We start from the raw sequence: 25,074 nt of genomic DNA, 5'->3' as shown, positions 1-25,074 counted from the left end.
ACATGTACCACACACCATAATTAGAAACTGCTCGAATGTCTCCAAGTGTGGATGTGACTGGGGGCAGTTGGGATCTTCCAGTGGCCAGAGCTGTATTTACAGCATTGTTGTGGTGATTTATTTGTTCTGTTTTTACTTTTAAGCCTGGCCTTTGAGACATCTGAGACTAAAATGAGCTGTTTAGAGATGTAGAAAAAATATGTTACATTAATGAACTTGTGAACTTACTGAACAGTTCAGGGCTATTGTTCAGGGGATTGGGGGCATTAAGAAGTGGTGTCTACTAGGAACTAGATGTAGTTCTAAGTGCTAACATTTCAAAAATTCATCAAATATGACCCTTGAATCATAGGCATTCAACATATTAGTATTGGAAACAGCCATAGGAAAAGGCAACTATAATGGCAGTTTACTATTCAAAGTTTCAGAAATGAGCATTAGTGGAGGAAATTGCCAGAAGTCCTGTGCATGAAACCTCACTTGAATCAGGAAAGATGAGTTAAGCACATAGAGTGAAGAACATCCCAGACAGACAGCACACTATAGAAAGGCAAGAAAGGGGAGGATGAAAATGATGCTGTTCTTTCCCTGACAATGTATCAGTCAGGGTACAGATAAACAGAATTTTAAACATCATAAGTCACTCCAAATGAACAATTCTCATTCTTTTATCACAATCCCAAGGAATCATTTTTTAAATTTCTTTTGTAATTGCCAGGAAAATGGTGTGTACCCAGTGTTTCTTTTTTTTTTAATAGCCTGTATTTCTTTTAACCAGCAATTACTTTCCTACTAATAAAGACACCAAATTCTGAATTTTAGGTATTAATTGGAAATTACTTATTCATTTGTAAGGTGTGTCAGCAATTGAACAAACCTAAGTAAGGAGGGAGGGGGAGGGGAAGGAGGAGGAGGAGGAGGAGGAGGAAGAGGAGGAGGAGGAAGAGGAAGAAGAAGAAGAAAAAGCAGCAGCGGCTTCATAAAAAATAATGAAATGTATCAATAGGGATTCTCTCAGCCCAGCTGACAAAAAAATAAAATAAAAGCCACTGACTGGAAGGATGTCCTTGCCAGGTAAGGACACATTCCTTTTCTAGCTACTTTCAACCTCGGCTCTGCTAAGAAATGACTGCATGGCTGGCAGCTGCTGAGAATCCACAACTTCTCCTAGCAACAGATGGAGCCAATCAAAAGGCAGCAGCAATGGAGCTCTCGCTGTTCAGTGCACTGACATCTCATTTATCTGGCAACTCCAATGAAGACTCTACAACGTGGAAGATAATTACCAAGGCACTAACATTTATGAGCCCAACTTCCAAAGACTGTTCGATTTTATCCAATTGGATAAGAGAATTGCCTAAACTAGTTATGTCTATGCAAGTTTAAGTTATAAGGAGACACCAGGATGAAATAGACTGACTTCTATAGAATATAGAGTCCGGAAATTGACTCACTGTCAGCACTTATCACTTAGAGGACAGTTCAACATGTCTCTCTGAGCCTTAATGCCTTAATTTTTAAAGAGGCAAATAAATTTATATAACTTAGCATATTTCACAGGGGTGTACTGATTATTAATTGTAAATGATATAAAGAAATCCTTTAAAATGAGCAAACACCTCAAATCAATATTAGCTCATATTTTCTTATCATTAAATCAACAGTATTTAATATAGCTAATAGTTTCAGTTCTCATCAATTTGGAGTATATCACTTTACTTTCTTCCTCATAAATACCCATAGAAGACAATATTAGGACCTAATTAGGGAGTCAGTATGATGACTGAATAACTAAACTGATAGAATCTAGTGTAGTGGGCAGTCAAGTCTCTTAAGTAGTGTGATTATAACCCTATTACTTCATCACTTGACACAGTGAGAGCCTGAGGCATTCTTAAGTCAGACAGAGCTGTTAGCTATATCAAAATATCCTAAAGCAGCAGGTTCAGGGATTCAAACACACGTGGAAAGGATTGGACATAATCCTCTCAGCCCTCAGAGGCTTTCTGAAACAGCCCTGCAAGCTGGAGGTTATCCTCCAGATTCACATCATCTCTGTAGAGACTGACAATGACTATACACTCACTTATCTCTTCCATCATCCTTGAAATTACCTTCTCCCCACAAAACTACACCTCTGTGTTTATCAATGGAGTAAGCAATCTATCCAAGCTCATAGTTCCTATGGTCCCGGGAACGAGAAATTCCAGTGCCTGTGACTATTGATGTACTCCCTGAATAGAAAGGGGGAAACAGAGATTTTCTATTAAGGTATCTACAGTAGGCAACAGTGTTTGTCTCGTGAACTCTACTTGTTTGTTTCAATGTTTGATATTAAAATGAATAATATATTGTTATACAACCCTTAACAGAAATATGGAACGATGATGGAATCTATAATTCATTTAACAGCAGGGATTTTTTTTCTTCCTAGACCTCAAACTGTGGGATTACATTCATAAACTAAAACCTTCTGTACTGTAAGGATTCCTCCACACACGGAACTTGGGCAGAGACTTTTCTAAATACTTTTACTTTCTACTCTTGCCCGCCCCTGCTGAACTGTGGGCTCCTGTGAGAGAAGTTTACTTGCATTGTACACATACCAGAAAAGGAGGAATGGAAGGTAGGATGGAGGAGAAGATGAAAGAAAGAGAATAAACACAAAGAGAGGAGGGAGAGAAAGGAAAGGCAGAAGGAAAATAGGTACAGAAAGAAACATTCAAGAAATATATAAACAGTAAACATGGGCATGGATCACAAGTAGCTCAAGTGACTAATTCCTGAATTATTATTTGATGGGAAAAGACCCTTACAGGGTCATGAGGCAATAGTGATCCTCTGCTAATATTTCAGATAGTTATAGAAACCTTTATAGGTGGACTTAGCAGGTCTACAAAGTCCCATAGGGATAGAGGTTTCTTGGTGGCGTGTGGCTGGAGTTCTTTCCTTCTGAGTGACCACAGATAGGACCCATTCTATCACCATGAGTGCCACCATGCTTACCCTTGTATTCCTCCATCAGGTCTTCTCTGTTATGGAACGGTGAACTAAAAATAAATCTCTTGTCCAATGACATGCTTTCCTTCAAGTATCTGGTCACAGCAACAGCAATGCTTCCCTCATGTTCTAGTTTTCAATGTAGAGCCTTGGCTCCTGCTACCACCTTTTACACTACTTCCACTAGTACCATTAGGGAAAAGAAAATTTTAACTGGAATTTTAATTTTCATTTCTAGAAAAACCAAAAAGCTATATGTAAAATCATCTTAGGCAAAAATGGAAATCATCTGTTTGTTTTTAATTCCTTCCAGGAACATAGGTCCATGTGCCTTTGCCCTTGACCAACTCTGCCTCCAGGCCAAACTCCACCCTCAGTCTGCCATCACCTGCTGTCCTTCTGGCTTCGATGCACAGGCATAGCTCTTCTGGATACACATCTCAGCCAGTATTCTGGCATCAAAGGGAAAATAAGCTTAAAAACTCCAGTAGGAGATAGAATGGTTATTTTTTCTAATAAGGGATATAAATGAAAGCTCAAGTATGAAATATAAAAATTTTATGCACAAAGTGGTCTTCAGACATAATGCCGCAGAAGTCACTCACTTGTGAGTAACTCAATCTATATTAGCTATAGCAATTATTACACTACCATGAAAAAAATCCAGGACTTTATTGGATCCAGCATCTTTCTGAACATGAAAACTCCTTGAGCATAAATAATATAATGTGCATAAAATTACAGAAGCATTTTAAATGCATACTTTTGATACATAGAAGAACAAAATCCCTTGGGAATGTTCTAAAACATCCATTACAGAAGCCTCAATTTACCAGTCTTGATCAGGGATGTGGTCAAATTTAGTCCACAGGTCAGATTAGTCAGAGGCTACAACTATATAGTTCTGATGGAAGATCAAATGGACACTATTATTTTGAGGGACATCATGACAACCATCAAAATCTAGCCAAGGAAATACTTTCCATAAGCTGGAAATGGGGTGCTTTAAAAAAAGGCTCTCTGTGGATATGTGGACAGACTGACATAGATTGCAGCAATCAAGGGGTGCACAGTGAGAAAACAGCAGGGGAAAAAAAAAGAGGCTCATCAGCAGGCAATGTTAAAATCCATGGGAGCTTCCTCAGTGACCTTGAGAGGCCTGTTTTGCAAGGGTGGTTATTTACAGTACAGGGAAGCTTTAGGATGGGGTTCTAGTTGAAGAAAACCCCAAATACTGAGAAATTATGATACTAATGTAGTAGCGCTAAGATACAGATGTCATCCAATGTAGAAGTCAGCCTGATGAGGTCTCCTCTGGCAGTAAGAAAGAATAAGGGAGAAATGCAAATGGAGAAAATGGCTATGGATCAAAAATGGTGTTTGGAGTATTGGTTCTGGTTTTGGTTTGTTTTCTACAAACTCAACAGGATCTATAGCTTTCTACACAAAACTAAAGGTGAGGAGGCAGTTAAATGTCCAGCCAGGATAAGTCTCTGGAGTAAGAAAAGCAAGGAAAGACACAAACAAAACTGCAGGGTTGAGCTATGGATAGGAAATACTGTTTTCCTATGAAATTAGCCAGCAGACTTAGAAATATGCGGCTAAATAAATAATAATAAACTCCAGTTCTCTGATTTGGCACTACTAAGTTGATGAATGGTTTTCTCATGGCCCTGGAGAACAGCAGAGTGGGCCACCTGTGTAGAAACCAGCATGTCATTTGCATGGATGATACAATGGGATATGTCTCAACATCAGACAGAACAGTAAGGTCCAGATAAAGAAAAGATAATTCAAATGCAGGCTCTAGATTTCACTTTAAAAACAGGGCAGGGATTGAAACAAATAGATTGTTTCCTTCCACCTCCAAAATGCAATAATTCTATTTCATTTATTTATTGAAAATCCCATTAATTAAAAAATGATAAGTCATTTTTAAAAACTGGAATTGGTTAATATTCCCATGGAAAATGTGATCACATTTTATAGTGTTTTAAAGTGTTCAACAAATAATTGAATTTTTGTAAATACCTTCTGATCATCACAGGACTGATGATATGTGTGTAAGGGCAGATGTGGAAATGAACATCACAATATAACTTTAGAATGGAGATAAAGATGGAGAAACTTATTCTCCACAATGGCAAAGGCTTAAATACGACAACCACGTATAAAGACCATGATAAATACCACGTATGTGATGTATTCCATATAACAGAACCAAGAGCGAAGAGGAGGAGCACTTATCCTACATGATTACTTTAGGTAATAAAAGTCTTAAGATCAGAGATCATTCTGTACAAATTGGATTAGAGTATAAGATAGACATCCTTTAATCAATTTTCTTGGGACTAGGAGTACTTTGTATGGTTCATTGTTTGGATTTTGGAATATTTCTGAATATCCATGAGTTCTTCAAGGAGGAAACCCAAGTAAAACTACAAAGTCCATTGCTGATGTATCTCTGTCCTTTTTCACAGACAAGAGAGTATTGTAGATAGCAGTTTCAATGTGCCTGAGATGTGACTGTTATCCCTCACTGGTGGTCAAGTGTAGAATCATCTATAGTGGCATGATGTCTGTACTCAGAAAGCTTTAGATTTTGAAGCATTTTAGGATTGAGTTTGAAAAATATTGATGCTGATTTTGTATCAAAAATGCCACTAACTTGATTTGCTTTTATTTACTAACTCTATAAAAATGAGGCAGTGCAACCATGACATTAGAAGGCTGACACATGAATGGTAGATGTATATGTGTAGATATTTCACTATAACAAGTAGTGCTCAAATACAAGCTGTCAGAGGATGCATTTAGGCAGGACTTGTCGAGTTTCTGAGAGGCTGATTTATAGAACCGGGCACTCTGGAGTGGGAAGGAACAAACCTACAACAGTGCTCAAAGAGTTCTCTTTCCTGCTGCCTAAGATAAATGTGTACTTCTTTGGGAAATGCTTTTTTTTCCCCCAACACTTCATTTTTCCATTTTGGACTACTGGCTTGGGCTTTCCAGATTGTGGAATACAGCCAAACACATTCTGCATTTTTCATGTGAGACTTTGGCTGGATAACTCTATTTTAAATTGTCACATGGTATATCTTAGGCACTGGTGATGCTGCCTATGTCTCTTCATTTGTAAAGAAAAAGATGCCTAAAACTGTGTGTTTAGATAGCGAGATTTGAGAATAAGGATCAAGAAATGCACACAAGAAATCAAAAGTGACACACAGTCAACTGCAGCTTCCTTCATACTTCCTTTGAGATCTCAACAACATGTTACGTCACTATGAATGTGATGGATGAAGTAACAAATCCTTTAAAATTTTAAGAACATAAATTACATTCTAACAATGTATTGCAGCACAAAAAATTAAACAGGAGAGTACGAAGGATAGTCAATAGCTAATACTGCTTGGTGTTCCCTCAAAGGACTGGAGTTTAGTTCCCAGCACCCTTGTCTGGCAGCTTACTACCACCAATAACTCCAGATCTTGAAAATTCAGTACCTACTTCTGGCTTCAGTGCACCCACACACATATAGCACACATTCACTCAGACACAGACATGCATCTATAAATTAAAAATAAGATTAAAAAATTTTATAACACCAGGCATTAAAAGAACAAGGGTAAATTTTAAGATAAAATCAAACACTTAGTTTGAACTATTGCAGTTACTAGGACAATCAAAATACGATATCTGGATATAATGCCCAAAACAAGTAACTTTGAATGTTAGGCAAATGGTCCCCAAACAAGAGCTAACTGCTAAACTACAGTGATTTACCTCCCTTGACAAAAATATAAGAGGAGCCCACAGATATATAATTTAATGTATCAGATTATGTGAGCCTTAATTATACTAGCATTATACAACACAAAGCACCTTAGAGCAAACACTGAAATTTAATTCCAGAACTGGGATGTCAACTTTCCTGACCTACTTCACAGACAGAGGGAATCAAATGAAATATTAGGAACAAACAAGCTTTGCTAACAGAAAAAATAAAGCACTGTAATATAAATTTGATTTTCTTTGTAGAAATATTACTTGTTTTTCTTTTCTTTTTTTATTGGATACTTTATTTATTTACATTTCAGATGTTACCCCCTTTCCCCATTCCCCCTCAGAAACTCCCTATCCCATCCTCCCTCCTCCTGCTTCTGTAAGGGTGTGCCCACACACACACACACTCCCACCTCCCCGCCTTCGAATTCCCCCACACTGGGGCATCCAGCCTTCACTGGACCAAGGACCTCCTCTCCCACCTATGCCTGACAAGGCCATCCCCCCTACACATAAAGCTGGAGACATGGGTCCCTCCCGATGTGCTCCCAGGCTGGTGGTTTAGACCCTGGGAGCTCTGGTTGGTTGGTATTGTCACTCCCTCCATGGGGCCACAAACCCCTTCAGCCTCTTCAGTCTTTCTAAACTGAAGAATCATCCTTGATCCACCTCATGGGAACAACTGAATTTAATTTTTCTTTCTATTTTGAAGCAGAGGCTTATGGAACCCAAGATGGATTGGAACTCACTGTATGGGCAGAAATAACTTTAAATATCTGCTCCCCTATAGCAAGTTTTGATTATCAGGGTTATAGGCGTGAGCTACCACACTCAGTTTATGTTCTACTCAGGGTGAAGCTGAGGACTTTGAGCATGCCAGGCAAGCACTTGACCAACTCAATGAAAACTCTGATCCAAACAGCTCCATTGCTGAGTAAAATGCCATCTAAGTGCAATCTATAACCAGGACTATGCCAAATCAACTTTTAAAATAATATGTAGTATGAAAAAGAAGCAGGGAACGAGGACAAGACAAAACAATAAAGACAGTCTGGTGGCTGATACAAAGATGACTTCTGCTTTGATGAATAAAAGGTGGACAGAACGGAAGCCACACCTTGCATCATGAAGGTCCTTGATGGTTTTCTGGGAGAATATTTTCCAGCCACAAAGATTTTCCATCTGTTTGAGGAACTATGGAAGCTAGAAATTGATGGATGGACAGGACAACTCCATCACTGGTTTCAATGTCCCTGGTGGCATGATGGGGGAAATTTATAAGAACCGAGGAACTGGGTGGGAATCTGAGGGAAAAACAAAAACAAACGAACAAACAAAACCAAAAACACTGTGTTTGCTTTCAAGATGCTGATAGCTTAAATCTAGAGACAAAGGTACAAACAATGCTTACAACAGCAAGAAGAACTTTTGGAGTTTAGTTTCAATAAAGAATCCAAGGCAGATTTGTGGGTGGAAGTAAAAGTCTGCCAGTTTAGAAAGTAGTAACAAAGCAAAAGAACAACAGCAACAACAACAAAAGCAATGTAGAGAAAGGATCAAGACTGAGTGTGGAAAGGTGAGATCAAATTATGAAGTAATTCAAAGAAAAGAAGGCCTGCTTGAAAAGGGAAGGAAATCTAGAGACAAAGTTGTAGAGCTCCTTTAAGGTCAAACTGTGTTTTGAAGGTCAAGCCCAAAGTGGAAATTTCATAATGTGCTAGAATTCAGTGAACGTTTCCAAAGCAGTGTGTGAGTTGTTTAACTATAACTTTAAATACAGGATAAGTAGGAGGAATATCACGGATCCAGGGGGTTCAGGATTGAGATTATGAGAATGAGAGAAGTTTGGAGAAAGGAGGGAATGACTACATGCCTATCCACATATGCAAAGAAGAACATTTTCAAAGGCAAAGCTCATAGAATGAACTGAGATATTTGTGTCTTGCCAAGGACCTTAACAGTTTTAGGAGGCATAAAAAGAAAAACAAAACAAAACAAAAAACCACTACATTTCCTAGGTGCTTATCATGGATCTGATCTGAGTTTAATAATAATTAAATCTTTCTAGCAAGCCCACAGACTAAATATGCCATATTCACTTTTCAAATGATCAAGAGGAACTAGGAGACAATAAGTAGGTAAATCACTCCATCTTAGTCAGCAACAGCAATGAAGTAGAATTGACCATTCTCCTCACTGTTGTCTTCACCACAGTGGCTGTACAACATGGCAGCTTCTATTCTACTCCTCTCGTGCAGACTTCCATTCCTGAAGCAAAGCCTGCTGGATCTGAAGCATCCCTGGGCTAAATAGTATGGAAAGTCTTTTAACTTTCTTGAAAGGCTGTAGTTCTCCATAATTTTCATAGCAGTCCTTCTCTTCTTTTACACTGTCTGAATTTAGCATTAACTAGATACGGAATATTTACAACAGTAACATTTCTGAGAACGCACACCATCAATTGACTGACCTGCCACTGGCCTTGAGTAACAGACATATTGAGGCCTAGGATGAACACAAGAAACTGATGGTGGGACAACTGTCATGATGTCATAGATAAATGCTGGCTAAAGAGCCACACTTCACTAACTAGGCTGCCCTTGTGTTTGTCATGTGCAGCCCTGAAGATAAAACCGACTATGATGAGTGGCAAAGACATATGCTGGCTCTCAGCTGTGTGCCACTGTTCATTCTTAGAGATGATCTTAAGTGATCACCACACTATGTAACAACTATAATAAACAAGTGTAGCAAGTATACCTTCATGTAGCTTTCTATAAATACACCAGTGCTTCAAACTTTGTTTAAAACCTGCTTAAAATGTTCAAATTCACAACTAAAGCGTAACTTGTCATTTTTAAACATAAACTAACGCTTTCAGTTGCAACATCGATTGCCACCCTTCTAATGCTGAGCCCCTTTATTACAATTTCTCATGTTGTGGTGACTTCAATCATAGAATTATTTTTGTTCCTACTTCGTAACTGTAATTTAGTACCATTACAAGTCATAATTTAAATATATGAGATGTAGGACATCTGATATAGAACCCCTGTGAAAGGTCATTTGGGCCCCGAAGGGGTCACAACCCACAGGATGAGAACCACTGCACTAGTGTGTAACTAGAGATACACATTTACATCTGCTTTCTTACTAAATAGCCCTAAGGTAGGATTTGAAGTCCCATGATATTATAGAATGTCTCATAGCAACATTTAAAGTTAAACTAAAGAGAAAGCAAAAATATATATTGTGATTTAAACTTACACCTATTCAAATGTATCATCTTGTTGATACATTTGTTGTGTACACAGCTTTAAAACCTAGACATTAACAATTGGACAGCTCACACTCACACTCATTGAACACACTGGTGTTAGGGAATATGAATCTCATTATAGAAGAGCGACACTCACAGCCAGTATATTGTCAAAATTATTAGTGTTTATGGTTGTAAAAAAGTAAAGTAAAAACCAGGATCACCATGGCTACAGGGACTCTACAGTTTCCACTCCTTTTCCCACATTTTACTCTAACAAAAGAGTGCTAAAACTTTGTCTCGCTTCTCCAATGTGATAAAATTCACATCTTTTCACTACCTTAAACAAACAAAGCATGCAATCCAATTGGGTTCTATTGACTACACTAAGAAAAATGTTGAATTTACTCTAAAATATCACTAAATTGTGGTTAAATTGATATTATAAATAAAATTGACTTTTAAAGTCACCATCTTATTGATGTTTAAATTGTGTACTTCTACAGTTTAACTACTCAAAATATACAAACAATAGTTTTTAGTGTAAGCCCACAATTGTAAGGACCAGGATCAATTTTAGAAGTTGTCATGACCCTAGAAAGCAAATCTGCACCATTTGGCAGCAAACCCCTCTCTTCTCTCTCACTTATGTGTATTCTGGCATTCTGTAGTACATGACTTCTCACCACTGATTTGATTTTATGTGATAGAGAAAACTGTTCTGAACATTTTTTATAAATGTAATGCCGTTGTTGCTTTTTATTTTATTTATTTTTTGCTTTTTAAAACTACCAGCTTCATGTAACATGTTTTGACAGTTGATGTATTTTTCAGTATGTGTTGATAATTTAAAATAGCCACCTACATAATATTCTACTGTGTGGATATATAAAACTTGAATTATCCATCAGTTTAATATTTGAGTTGCTTCCACTTTGAGATAGCAGTTAGTTATACTACTATGACTACTCACAGTTTTGTGTAGAAATACATGCATTTCTTTGCAATAAATGCTTGATAGTATAATTGCTGGTCATGAAAAAATAAAAGTATCTGAACCTCTGAAGAAGCATGGAGACTGTTTTCCAAAATGTAGACAACACTTTACATTCCCAATAGCAAAGTACAAATACTTCATTTTCTCACCTACAAGTGTTATCTAACTTTTTAGATATAACTTTAGTGCAAATGAAGCAGTACTTCTGTGTGATTTGAATGTACAGCTTCCTGTTGACTGACGGAGTGGAGTGTCTTTTCATGTAGCTATTAGCTGTTTTTGTTTGGTTGGGCTGGTTTGGGTTTTTTTTTTAAGTGTGTCTACATCTTATATTCTTTGCACCCATTTTGTTTTGTTGCTGTGGGTAGAAGGACTTTGTATGTGGTAGGTAAGTGTTCCATACTCCTCCCAGGCTTCTTCACACTGAACTTTACCTTCTTAGTACTGACTTGGGCTGGGACTTTATACTTTCCAGATATGAGTTCCCAGTAGGAAAGGTGACTTTCAAATAGTTCTTCCATTCCATAAATAGAGTTTTTACTTGATCGTATCTTTTGAAGCACAAAAGATTTTAATTATGATAAAATCCAGTTTATTTTCATTTTTATTGATTGTACTTTGGTGTCATTTCTATGAAACCATTACTTAATATGAGGTCATGAAGACCTACTTTTTATGCTCTTTCCAAAGTTTTATCTCTTAAAGTTATTCAGGTCTAAGATGCATTGTGAAATTCTTTTTCACGTATGCTACAAAAATTTTCTGAAAAGTAGTAGTTAGGGTTAGATGATGTGTGCTGCCAATCAGACCTCTCAGGTAATTAAGATGATGCCAGCATGCTAAGAAGTATCTTTTTGCTGGAAATAACCAGAAATGTTCCTGAAAAATCCTAAAAACATACTGGCAACTTTTGAAAGCCCTTAAGTATGTGGTACACACAAGTTTTAAACTTTACATCTAAAGAATATATATAGGAAGCCAAAATGCACAGAAAGATAGGAAAAAGGACAGAAACTACCTCTGGGTAAATTAGTGAAAGTTTGAAACTTTATGCTAAGAGCTCAACAAAGAAGCTTTATCTTGAGCTCTCTGACAGCTCTATCACATATGGGAAATGTTACTATTAATTTGTTTAATATTGGAATCTCCCACTATAAAAAAAATGGGTTTTGTTTTACTTCTAAGATTGAAGAAAGTGGTTCTCATCCTTCCTAATGCTGTAACAATTAAATATAGTTTCTCATGCTGTGGTGATTCCAACCATAAAATTATTTTCATTGCTATTTCAAATTGTAATTTTGCTACTGTTATGAATCATAATGTAAATGCAGGATATCTGATATGCAACCTGCAAATGCCTGATGTGCAGGATATCTGATATGTGACCCCCAAGGGGTTGCAACCCACAGGTTGAGAAGCATTAGTCTACACTAATGTGTGCATACTGCCAACTACAAATGCGCAGGTTGCAAGTGACTGGATGAATAGGAGGATGGAAAGCTTCGGTATCTGAATATTCATGAGCAGGGTACTGCCACCAGTCAAGGATGCCTGCACAGAGACACTGCTAGACACCGCTCCATGGTACCTTTCAGTTTCCTTGTGACATATTGAGTGACTAAGAGTTATCTGTTACAGTTCTCAGAAAGAGCTTTTCCCATCTAGTGAAGTATTACTGTTAAGTAGAAATGCTTATTCATTCTTGCCCTAGCTATATATAGTGAGACATTTCAAAGGAAATACCCAGCAATCTAATTTGAAATTTCAATCAGCAAAACTCTTCAGTTCAAATTCCAGGGAAACCCTAATCTGTTTGATTCTGAATAAGATTAGAGGTAATCTTTCTTCCCTATAGTCTCTAGTAAAAGTTCATAAGCCTGATGACTAGTATTATTTAAATATTAATAATTATTTAAATATTATTGATTTCATATATTAAACAACTTAATAAAAAGACTATATCTATAATCTATATTTTACTCTGCTCATGTGTCTGTCTCTTTTGTGTCCTAAAATATTACATTCATATAAATTTAGGTATTCACGGATGCAAAGAACTGACTATTCTTAGAGCCTTCTTAGATATGTCTATTGCTGGTATGTGTGGTAGCTTGTATCTATAATCACAGCATCCTAGAAGCTGAGACAGACGTTCTGTCAATCCCAGGCAAACATAGCTCATAGGCCATCCTGAACTAGAAAGGAAACTTTGTCTTTAAAACAAAATAAAACATAAGTAATATAAATTCATGTATGCATATATACATGTATATTCATTGCAGCAACTACCGTTATTATGGCTAGTGTTAAATAACTATGCTACCCATTCTACTTAAGTCTGTAAGGAAAAATTTAAAATGTGCATTATTTTTAAATTATTCAAGCCAAGGTCCTCATTCATCTTGTTCTGGGGCATTGTCTTGTTTTGTTTCTTTAATAGAAACTATCAATAGAAACATATACTATTGTTTTCGGGGTAGGCCAGCTTTAGGGCTAAAGTAAGACTATTTTCTGGAAGTTACAGACTGCAATGTGTATGACCCACATAATCTGCTACTGTACAGTAAGTAGCCACAATCTATTAAAAGATGAGTCATTAACTGCTTTGGAAAGTCGATACATCCGAAAATTCTTGCACAGACGGTTGGGAGCAGACAGACAAGAGTTATCACAACTGAGCTCAGTGGTTCTCCATTGACTCATTCAATGGGATTTAAGCCTTCACGTGGCAGCTGCATGCTATCTTCCGTGTAAAAAAGAAAATTAATCTATATTATTTTGATCTCTAACTTCAAAGAACATGTAGTGTGGTAGGATAGTAAGGTATACAAAAGCATCCTACATGGATAGTGGTGCTTTTGGTCACTTAATCCAGTGGAGGTAAAGCTGATGGCTAATTCTTTCACAAAAAAATGGCAGGGAAACTCAATGAGAATTTCTATCATATGGTTGCAAGTAGTTAACTGCCAGATTCCCAGGCTGTCAGGTTTCCGCTTTTTCCCTTAGTTCAACATCCCAGTTCAGTTAACTAATACTTATGGAATAAAAACATAATGGACTATAAGAGTTATTTTGGGGGCCAGACACTGTGCTCAAAAATTAAGATGAAATGAAATGATTTGAAATTCAGGAAAATCATAAATTAATGAGAAGGAAAAACATACATTCATGACCTAGTTTATATTCTTAGCAATAGAACTGTTAAGCAAGCTTCTGGCTTTTACCTTTCTTCATCCAGTTGACTTCAATACTCCTGGATTCATTTGGTATTAATCACAAAGTCCCAGCCATTTCTTCCTCCCCCTCCCTCCCCCTTTGTTTTACTCCCTCTCTCTTCCTCTCCCCTCTAGATAACACGTTTTCTAAGAGGCCATCAATTCCAGATGTTTCCAGGGAGATTTAAGCTGAAAGGGGAATTTTAAATTGAACTAGAAGGTTTGGGGAGATGGTCCAGTGGGTAAAACACCTGGAATACAGTGCTCAGTACCGGAGAGCAGATGCCCTGACACTCACATAAAGGCCAGGCACAGTGATACATGTCTGTAATCCCAGTACTACATGGGTGGAAGTAGAAGGATCCTTGGGTCTCACTGGAGAGCCAACATTGTCAATCGGTGATTTCCAAGTTAGTAAGAGGCCGTATTTCAGATATAAGGTGGAGTAAGATCAAGGAAGAATCTGCAGTTAACCCATGACCTCAACAAGTGCACACACATATATTCACACATAAGCATGTGCTGACATCACAGATACACACAGAGAGGAATGAGTGAATGAATGAGTTAATGAAATGAATACTCTGTAAGAAATAACTTTGTGTCTCTGCTCTGAATACACTGTTTTTAAGTACACTACATTTTAGGCGAAGACAATCATTTTTCACTGAGATGAAGGGAAGTGGATGGCTTCCCAGAAGGCACCATGGTTATTCTTTACTCTCCACACCTCTTTGATAAAGCACCTCTTTACTACAGAAAAAAGTATGACAATACAAGCTTTTAAAGCTATAACTTTGATCAGTCTCAACACAAGAGATATGTGACTAGTGAAATTTGTGCATGCTGCACACACACATGAGCACACACCACACACACACACACACACAGACACACACACACACACACACACACACGCCAAGTTAAGGAAAGCTGAATTTCAGAGCATGAACTGGATGGTTCATGCAATCAGAAGCATGATTACAAAGATAATGACTAAACAGCCAATTCATTATTGCCAGAATTAGGCTACATGATGTTACCATCCACTAACTCAACAAGGTCTTGGCAGATGTCTTCATCTTGGGACTGCAGCTTTCATCTCTCTAAGAAGAATTCATCCTTGTTATATAGGATCTCTAAGTCTGAGCACTAGATAGGATCGACAAGGCATGAAAACAATTAATTCTAACAAAAGGAGAATCACAGACAAATGTCTTATCAAAGCTCCAAATGAGGAAACTATTTTGAATTCAGTTAAAGTAAAAATGGTTATTGTGTACTGAATGACAGGGAAGCATTGGCATCTGTAATGAAGGGATGGTGAAGGTAATTAGCGACATGAACGAAAAGCGTGCTCGTCTCTGATCCAACTTATGGGTGTAAAATATTCTTTGACAGCTTTGAAAGTGCTTCTTTTCTTCTCCCACAGAACTCCCATTCTCTATGCCTCTCAATCAGTCTTAACTCTTTTTCAAAAACCCAAAGTCATCTCCAGTCTCCAAGGTGTCTGCTCTCACTGGCCTAGGTCAGTGAGAAATTCTAAATGTTAAAAGTTGTTCATTAATCGAGCAGCCTGTCATTTGTTTTCCTAATCATTGTTTCTTGTTGTCTTTACATAAAACTTCTGAAGGTTTTCTGGGCTTGATAATAACTGTAAGACTATAGGGTAATAAACAGTTCATTGTGAGAGTATATAAGGGCAATGTCAACTATAGAAATGGATGCTAAATTAAAGTTGATTCCCTCAGACCATCCGTTTCTCTATCAAGGGATATCATGTATTCATTTAAACTGTTTCCAAGAGAGGCCTTCTGTCAGCTCACAATAATAATGTCAGAGTTATTACAAAGATCTAATGAGAGAGTTTACATGACAGCATGGGTGATACAGGAAAGAGTCCATGGTGGGATGGTATCATTACATAGAAGCCCAAGAACAGAATCGCATCATGAATATCTTATAGGTGTTCAGTTCAGACCTAGACCTATATCTTGGTTCTATTACTAGGATCTGCTTAGTTAGGTCAATTACCTGGCTAAGGGAGAGTTCTTAATCAATGGCTAATAATTAATTTCTGTCCTGTCTCCCAGCATTGCTTTGAAACCTGCGTACAAATCTAAAAGCATTTGTAAAGTTACAACCAAAATTTATTATTTATACAAATATGGTCATTAATACTGCTGCTTTGGCAGTCCTTACAGCTGCTGTCATGATAACTTACTCCTCACCAGAACACAGACAGACTTAAAGACGTGAATTTATCACTGCCATAGACCCATATACAAGTGCTACAAGTTCAGGCGGTGTGAAATAAATAGTAGTGTTAATACAATTTTGACTGATCTCTCTGTTAAAGAAAATGATCATCAGTTTATAAACTACCTAATTCATATTTGGGAGATAACTATTTGAAGTTTATAAAATAAACAATGATTACAATGAAAAAATTGAGCTTTCTTAAACATATTAATCATCATTAATCAATGAAATGTCAGTGACATGTGTGCTAAGCACATCAAACTTCATTAAAATGCAAATTACTCAAATTGCACTTTAAATATAATTTTCCAGATGCAAATGTCAAGGCTCCCAAGTTGTCCAAATCATTCATTTGAGATTTTACTTCCCAAATGCTGACCTGCTAGAGGCTCTGCTCCGAACTTCCTTTCTTCACTGTTTTCTTCTTCCAAGTTGGGACACACAAACATACACACACACACACACACACACACACACACACACACAAAGACATGGTAGAAAAAGGATATGTTTCACCTGATTGACAGTGGAGCTGGGCTACAAGGAGGATTGTGTATATCACAGCTTCAAAACAGTGAAGGCGAGTCTGATTGTGTGGATGGAGCCAAGTTAACAGAGTGTGATATAACATGCATTTCTGTTGGGTGATTTTACAGCACATTAGGAATTTAACTTTACCCCCCAAACACCAGGAGGCAACCTCTCTGTTTGAACAACTTGCCCCAGACAAAGAATGACAACTATAATTCAGGGTAGGAGTTTTGTGTCATTCATTCAGAGATGGAGAGCCATCTGGCCCATTTTATCACGCCTATAAACTGCTGAAGCCCTAATGACATCTCATAACACAGAGCCTCCGAAGAGCTTCCAGGTCAGTAATACTCCATCACTGTTGCTCACTGAAGCAGAAGAGTGAGACATTCTTACACCATAAGAAGGTGAACAGGAGTTGTGTATTTGGTGCTCCGGCAGGACTTGACCCCTCTGTGCTTACTCCTTCGACTGTTTTATTTTGTTGTCTTGACGATGGATTGAAAGAAAGGCCTCAAGCTGCTCAGCACGCTGCTACCTCCTACCTTGCTTATCCTACCTTGGCCAATTGAACTTGTAGCTATACTCTATGATAATTCAGAACTATGAGTATAATAATGCATTTATAGGAGTTCTGTCTGTTTCTAGTAAATCATCAAGCAAGAGAATAACTTTGTGAATCTCCCGAAACTGTGTTGGTGTCATGAACTTTGACATGGTGTCAGAAGTGCAGGTGGTCTTGGGCACTGGAATCTCTAACTTCACATCTAGCTGCCACAAACTCCTTACAACAGTTATCTACAACAATATGTATAACCTTTAAAAAGATAAGAAGCTTCCGTTCATCAATGCCTTTGTATATTCAGTGTCTTAGCACAGTGTCTGGCATGTGAAATAGCACCAATCAATGTACACTGGATGAATTTTAGGGTAACTGAGGTTGACTTTAGGCATAAACTAGCACTGGCTGAAACAGCACCAAGACTTTTCCCAATGTAACCATATTTTCCTGTTAATACTTAGAATATGCAATGCATTTACACTCGGCAAGGTTCTAGTGAAAAACTTCCAATACAAGAGAATATGCTCATGGCTGTGATTGTTAAAACAACTATCCTGGGCAACAAAAATGAATTCAAAGCTTACCTACCAGCAAAACAGAAGTGAACTGCTAACATCTTAGTATGGAAGATACATTTTATTTCCTTTTCAATGGTGATTTATAATGGAAACATCAGGCGAAGCTGGGCTACTTGAAGGATTGTAAATATCACAGTTTCAGAATAGAGAAATCTATCTGCAATTGAATGGCAGTACCATCCTTGAATATTTGTTGTACATATCAATGTATACCATAATTACTAGAAACTGCATTACCAATTACCTGGGCACAATAAGAAAATGATCTAGATTTACAGTATAGGCTCAATGATAGCCCTCTGCAATTCAGTCATGTATATAAGCTCCAGTTCAAATTACTTCAGTATAAAAATGTTGACGTGAGTAAATTTATAAAGAACGTAGACTTTAAGCTCTGCTCTCTTTTGTGTGTAATGAAAATATTCCCTTCTTCCTTTTGACTCCTACTTAAATATAACCATTTAAGAAACTCTAGGTGGTCTTAGAGGCATTTCAAAACACATAGACCTTAAAGAGAATAAAGCATAAAAGTAAGGCACATTAGATGACAAGCAGAACAAGTTTAACCACAAAAAATTAAATCATAGACACTTAATCTATATGTATATAATGTAATTTATGCATATAATGAAAAATTTACATAAAATGGCTGTTTCAGTTGGTTCTTTCACTGGGCATGAAAGAGCTTTCATTTTCTCTACTTTAGAAAAGTGTTACTTAATTTCATTAAAATTGTTTTAAACTCCTTTGAAAAAGGCATAGTGAGTTTAAATTTAATCAAAGAAGTTAAAAGCTAATGCACTTAAAACTTAGGTATAAAAAAATTGTCAGAAGATACAAATGAATAATAAGACATCCCAAGTTCATATAACAGACTATTTAATATTGTTCAAATATCCAAATAACCTAAAATAACCTATATGTTAATATCATTTTTATCAAATCCCAGTCTTTTCCTGTAGAATAAAAATAATGCACATTAAAAGTCAAAACAAACTCCAAAACAAAAGAAAAATAAATAAAGCAATTAGCCTCATAGTTTCTGACCTAAAAGCATATATACTCAAACACTTTTTTAAGGCTTATACTGGGAAAACTTCATAACCATAAAACATATTTTTTTAAATTCACTCTAAGTAGATTAAAGCCTCAAATGTGAGGGCTGAAATCAAAGCTTCTAGAAAACAAGAATCACTTCATGACAATGAATTTGCCAATGATTGCCTCACTATAGGACACCAAGAGGAACAGGAACAAATGGGAAATGCTTGTGGGATGACACCAACTAAAAGTTCTGCACAAAAAAAAAAAAAACTAAGCAAGAAACTAAAAAAGGCCACCTGTAATATAAAAATAAATATTTGTGAGTAGTTCCTAATAAAGAGTAAATATTCACCATATATAAGCAAGCTCCAACTGAGCAACAAGCAGATACTGCTAAAGGAATTAAATCTGTTACTTTCCCAAGACTGTGCAGAAGAAGATATCATGAGTGATGTATGGAGTGTCAGTGAGCTTTGGGGCTTTGAAAATTAAACCTTGCCTCAAACTAAACTCGAGCTTTTCATACGAGATGAGATGAACAATGTCAAAAGGAAAACAATTTTAGTTCAGGTATTATCAAGGTTTGGATGGGAAAGAGGCATTTGAACAATCGTGCATTGCTGATAGCAAGACAAAATAGTGCTGATGCGTGGAAGACAGTATGGGGCTCTCCAAAAGAATTAAAATGGAGTTGTATGGTCTAGTAACTTCTCTGGGCATATATTCAGAGAAATGAAGAGATTTTGTGGACATATTTGTATCTTTATGTTCAGTGCAGCATTAATCTTACAACCAAGAAGTAGAAGGAACTTAAATACTTTTCAATAAATGAATGGACAAGGAGATATGCACAATGGAGTATTACTAAGTTTTCAAATCAAATGTAATCCTATTGCATGCTATAACATGGATGAAAATGAAAACATTTTGCTAAAAGAAATAAGCTGTTGAAAGGAGAAATGGGGAAATGCTTTTAATGGCCATATATCTTTAGTTCTTGCAATCAAAAGAGTTCTAGAGATCTGTTGCCCAAAGTGTAGATATGACTAACAATAAAGTGTATCCAAAAAATTGCCAGAAAGGAGAGAGAGAGGGAGAGAGAGATAGATAGATAGAGAGAGAGAGAGAGAGAGAGAGAGAGAGAGAGAGGTGATTCATTGTCTTCTCATATCATCATGTACCCTCGTTCCAAATAAAGGTCAACACAAGTAGAATACAAAACTCAAGGCTAACTACATTGCCAGAATCAACACTGACAAAGCAAGCAGAAGCTTCCCATGGAATAAATATGGCACCATACAGACTGCAGCTTCAGGCCAGCCTGGCTTCACGTCCTATTGAAAGCAATTTGGCCCAGAGTTCTCTCAACTTAGCTGATGCAACTAAAATTCTTGAGTGCAAGTGAGGATCAGAGCCTGGCTAGCTGCTAATATAATGAGCTGCACTGAGATATAATACAGTGAAAAAAATGATATGCCTACCGTGAACCACAGTGCAGTCCTCACAAGACAAAGCCACCCTCACCCCAAGCTCCTGCACTTACTTTTACCCTAGGATAAGAGCTGGAGGATGCCTTAAAACTATTCTAAACTTGAGATATTGGAGACTGGATAGAACATACCAAAAAAAAGCTACAGCATAGCAGCAGACCTCCCAGGAAGAACTATCGAAAGAGAAGACATGTCCCAAAGCCAAAACCCTGAACACTTAACGATTCTAAAATCTAACCTGAATGTGATTATAAGATGTCACTTAGGAAAATGAATGCTTAAAATGTGAATTTATAACTATGAAAAACACTGACCAATTATGTTAGAAATGCTTGGAGAGATAAGTTAATGACTTTCTGTAAAGAGTGAAAAAGAGCTACACAATTTAAAAAAACAGGAAGAAATAAATCAAGAACAGGAGGATATTAATAGAAACCATTCAACATTCAGAAACAAAAACACCATGACTGAAATCACAAAACTGCATAAAATTTGAACACAATGAGTTTGAATGTTCCTAGCTTACATCATAAGAATAACACAAAAGACATGACATGAATACAGAATACAAGTTAAAACGTTTTTGCATTGGAGAATTATAATTCTTTGGGTTATAAGTTCATTACAAATTTATAAAAGAGACAGTTTAAGAACAGGAAATATAAAATGAAAATATTATTTAGGTTTCTATAGAGATTACATAAAAGGAAATATTAAATTGACAACAAATTCCTACATTCAACAACAGATGCCAGAAACTAATGGAATATCACCTCATGGATGTCAGGGGAAATGCTGGTCCAGTGAGACATGCACAGGACCTGGACTGTAGTCAAAGGGAAAAACCAAAGGAAGCATGGATTCATGAGGCAGGAAATTACCAGTTACACAGAGATCCTCACACAAAACCTAAAAAGCCACTACACAAGGACCCTCACACAGAAATGTTTAGTTTAGAGAAACAGTAAACACAGCAGGACTGAAATTAACAAGTGTGTGTATGTGCACACATATACAAACTATTCATAGAGATTATTTTTGAAGGCTGGTAAAATGTAAGCTATCTACAAGTAATTCATTTGAAAGTACAAGAAATCATACTGAGCAGTTGTATTAGTCAAAAAAATCTCATAGCTCATGAACATTCTAGAAACCAGAAATACAAAATTATTTACTAATGTGTGTAATTGTCTGTGTGTGTGTGTGTGTGTGTGTGTGTATAAATTGAAAACTACAGTCAACAACTAAAGTAACATAAATGCAGCTCAAGTTTAGAAGAAAAGAATGGGAAAGTTTCAGTAATGCAAGAGAGTTTAAAAAGGTAAAAACCAAAGTAGGTTTAAACATGTAAAATGCAATGATTATGTATGTAATCTCTATAGAAAACTAAATAATATTTTCATTTTATATTTCTTCTGGCATTAACACTACTAGCTCCAAGCTACAGTAATCAGCCCACCTCACTACTCATCTTCCCTCCTGCTTCTTAGTGAATGAAGAGAGCTCAAAGGTAACAACGGAACGCACCTCCAACTTAAATCGCAATGGAAACCCAAAGATGACAATATTGAAAAGATATGACCCATGGATTCCTCTTGGACTCTGCTTCTCTAGGCCTTCCACAGTTTGGACAGTCACTAACCCTCCCTCCACATGTCTCTTGATGGCTCTCACCGATGTGCCCTATTGCACTGGACACAGGAAATTGAAAGCTGCTTTTCAAATAACTTCAAGTCTTATTTAGCACATGCCAAACATACCTCAGGAAAGTTGGAGTTAGCAACTGCATTTGACTTCACCACAAGATCTCTGCCCGCACTGTTCTCATTGCAGTACGTCAGAGAGAGGAATGCAGTACAGAGGATGAGGAGACCATACACTCTGAGGCTGGTCTCTTTAGTCCTGTTACAGACTGTTTTAAACCAATATTCACCATACCAGTCTGGTCCAGAGACAGAGGTGTTTTGAGAGGAGAAAATGAGATGACCTATGCCAGAGATGATCTACTTAGAATTATGGGACACGTGATCCTGGCATCCTAGCAAAGAAAACACTATGATTCTATTAGCAATCATAAAGCAACTGATAAAAAGCAATATTAAGCAGCAGAGTGTCAAATTCGGTATGTGAGAGATGACGTCACAAAGGTGATGAGTCTATTTCAGAATTCCAACTGCAATCAAAACTGTAAGTTTCTTTGAAGCATCTCCCTCCTACAGATCCCAAACCCACGTACTTAGCCTCATTTCTAAATAAGAACTGTAGAAAGAATACAACTCTGAAAAAGCTAATAAAGGGTGGTATCTTCACCCCACTCTGCCCCATCCATCCTTAACAACAACCACTGGCCAACCAAAATCAGCTCTAGTTCAGTGACAGATGCTCTGTAGCTTCTGTGGCATTGTACCCTGAGCCTTTACACCCTTATGTGATGCTTCATGCAGTCTTTGATACCATCCTCAAGTCTTCTTCACATATCAGTTTTTATCCCACTCAAGGTTTCTGTTGCTGTTGTTTAGCCAACTAGTTGAATAATTCTAGAATTACTCAACACAGTACCCTTCTTTATGCTTGTTTTTATTTCTCTATTTTGAGTGAATTTGTGAGGGTTTGGAGCTATAGCTTAATAAGTGGTGGAGCTCTTGGGTAGCATGTGAAAGTCCCTAGGTCAATCTCTGGTGCTGAGAAAAGTTTTAAAAAGTTTAAACAGGCTTCCTGATGACGGTCCTTGAAGAACTGTTGGTGCATATACCGTGAGGCATGAAAAATGAATGCTTGCTACTTTGCTTGAGAATGTTTCTATCTTTAAGTATGATTTTGATCAACTTGAAAATGTGTGTGCATGTATAGCATATACATGTAGATAAATATAAATGGATATTCAAATCTGAATATGCTCAGAAATAGAATGTCACATTTAATTTCTTAAAATTATCTTGTGTTTCAACTATCAAATGCATTATACATATTTATGGGAATGTGACATAGAAATAAAAGCAAGCAACATGTAGTGATCATATCAGAGGAACTGGCCTATCTGTTATATGATATTTATAATAGGTTTTTGGGAACTTTCAGATGGTAGCCACTTAAATGTAATATGATGACAGAGGCACTACTAATAGGCTTGTATCATGTATAAGATACACAGTAAATAGTTACTTGAAGTCTACTAACACTACTCAGTATTTACCACTCAGCTGAGAAACACAGGTTGACTTCCTAGATTGTCTTTGCAATGACTGAGATTACGAAATAAGTAGAAACCTTTAGCTCTGATTTTCAAGAGACACTGTTTTTATGAGTCACAAACAACCAATTCTGGTATGAAAAGCAGAAATTATTCAGAACAGCTACATTTTTTTCAAGTCATGAATTTAAAATTTTGAGAGAGAACAACAAGGGTAGTATTCACTTAAAAATACGTCTTAGGTACTTAAAAATACATCAGTGCTCACAGTACAGCTACTGGTGCTACACCATTTGTCACCTGTAGATTTGAAGAGATGTTATACATTGGAGGGACCAACACCATCACTTCAAAGGCCCAGAAAGTAAGATAAAGTGAAGAACTGATTTGTATACACACACACACACACACACAATGCTGACGTGTCTATAACACACAGATATCATTGCTCGTAAACTAGAGCTAAGTCTACAAATTTTTATTGACTTTAAATTAGAGAATATGACATACTAGACAGTCTCTACAAAAGTCCTTTCTCTACAATAATATAAAAAAGACCCTTTATAAGTCATCTGCTATTCGTGAAGGAGAGTTAACAAAGAAAAGTATCTTACTCTTGGAGTTGAACAGAAGGGTAAATTACAAACAGTACTATCTGGAAGTTCAAACTAGATGTAAGAATATATAAAGAAAAAAGTGATTGGTTCATTCTCACTCCCTGGGGCATGATCTCTAACCTCCAAATGGAAAAATCTGCACAACAGTCCTGAAAATCAATTTGAAATTATAAGGTAACATCATTTCCTTTAAACGACTGCTTCACTAACACACACACAAACACACATATACACACACAACTTAACTACTTACTGAGCTGTAGAGATACCCTTCTCCATTCATGGCCACATAAAGGCTGGCTTTCACCCCTTGGATGGCCACCACACGCAGTCCCACAGGAATTAGATTGAAGAGGGCTAGAAGGATAAAAAGACAAAAAAAATAAAAAGATTACTGAGCATATGAATAAATCACCTTGTTTTTTACAGTGGTCTTGCATTTTTGAACGTTAAAATTTTATTGATTGGAAAAGACATGAAGATATTTATGGAAAGGGAGAGGGGTAAGAAGGGAGAAAGGAGGAAACAGTGAGGGAGGGAGGG

General features: G+C 36.9%; 1 protein-coding gene across 4 annotated transcripts in view; it reads right to left on the bottom strand.

The window, feature by feature from the left end:
• Positions 1-25,074, bottom strand: part of Fgf12 (fibroblast growth factor 12) — a 561,692-nt gene that overhangs the window by 160,097 nt on the left and 376,521 nt on the right. For all 4 annotated transcript variants that reach the window (XM_028753766.1, XM_028753765.1, XM_028753767.1 and 1 more), the window contains one exon: positions 24,785-24,888. In XM_028753766.1, the coding sequence (XP_028609599.1) occupies positions 24,785-24,888 (104 nt within the window). The remainder of the gene's footprint in view (positions 1-24,784; positions 24,889-25,074) is intronic.

This window comes from Grammomys surdaster, unplaced genomic scaffold (genome assembly GCF_004785775.1).
Source record: "Grammomys surdaster isolate TR1022 unplaced genomic scaffold, NIH_TR_1.0 125956, whole genome shotgun sequence".
Lineage (NCBI taxonomy): Eukaryota > Metazoa > Chordata > Mammalia > Rodentia > Muridae > Grammomys > Grammomys surdaster.
The sequence above is the reverse complement of the archived record's forward strand: the minus strand, read 5'-3'. Positions and strand labels throughout refer to the sequence as shown.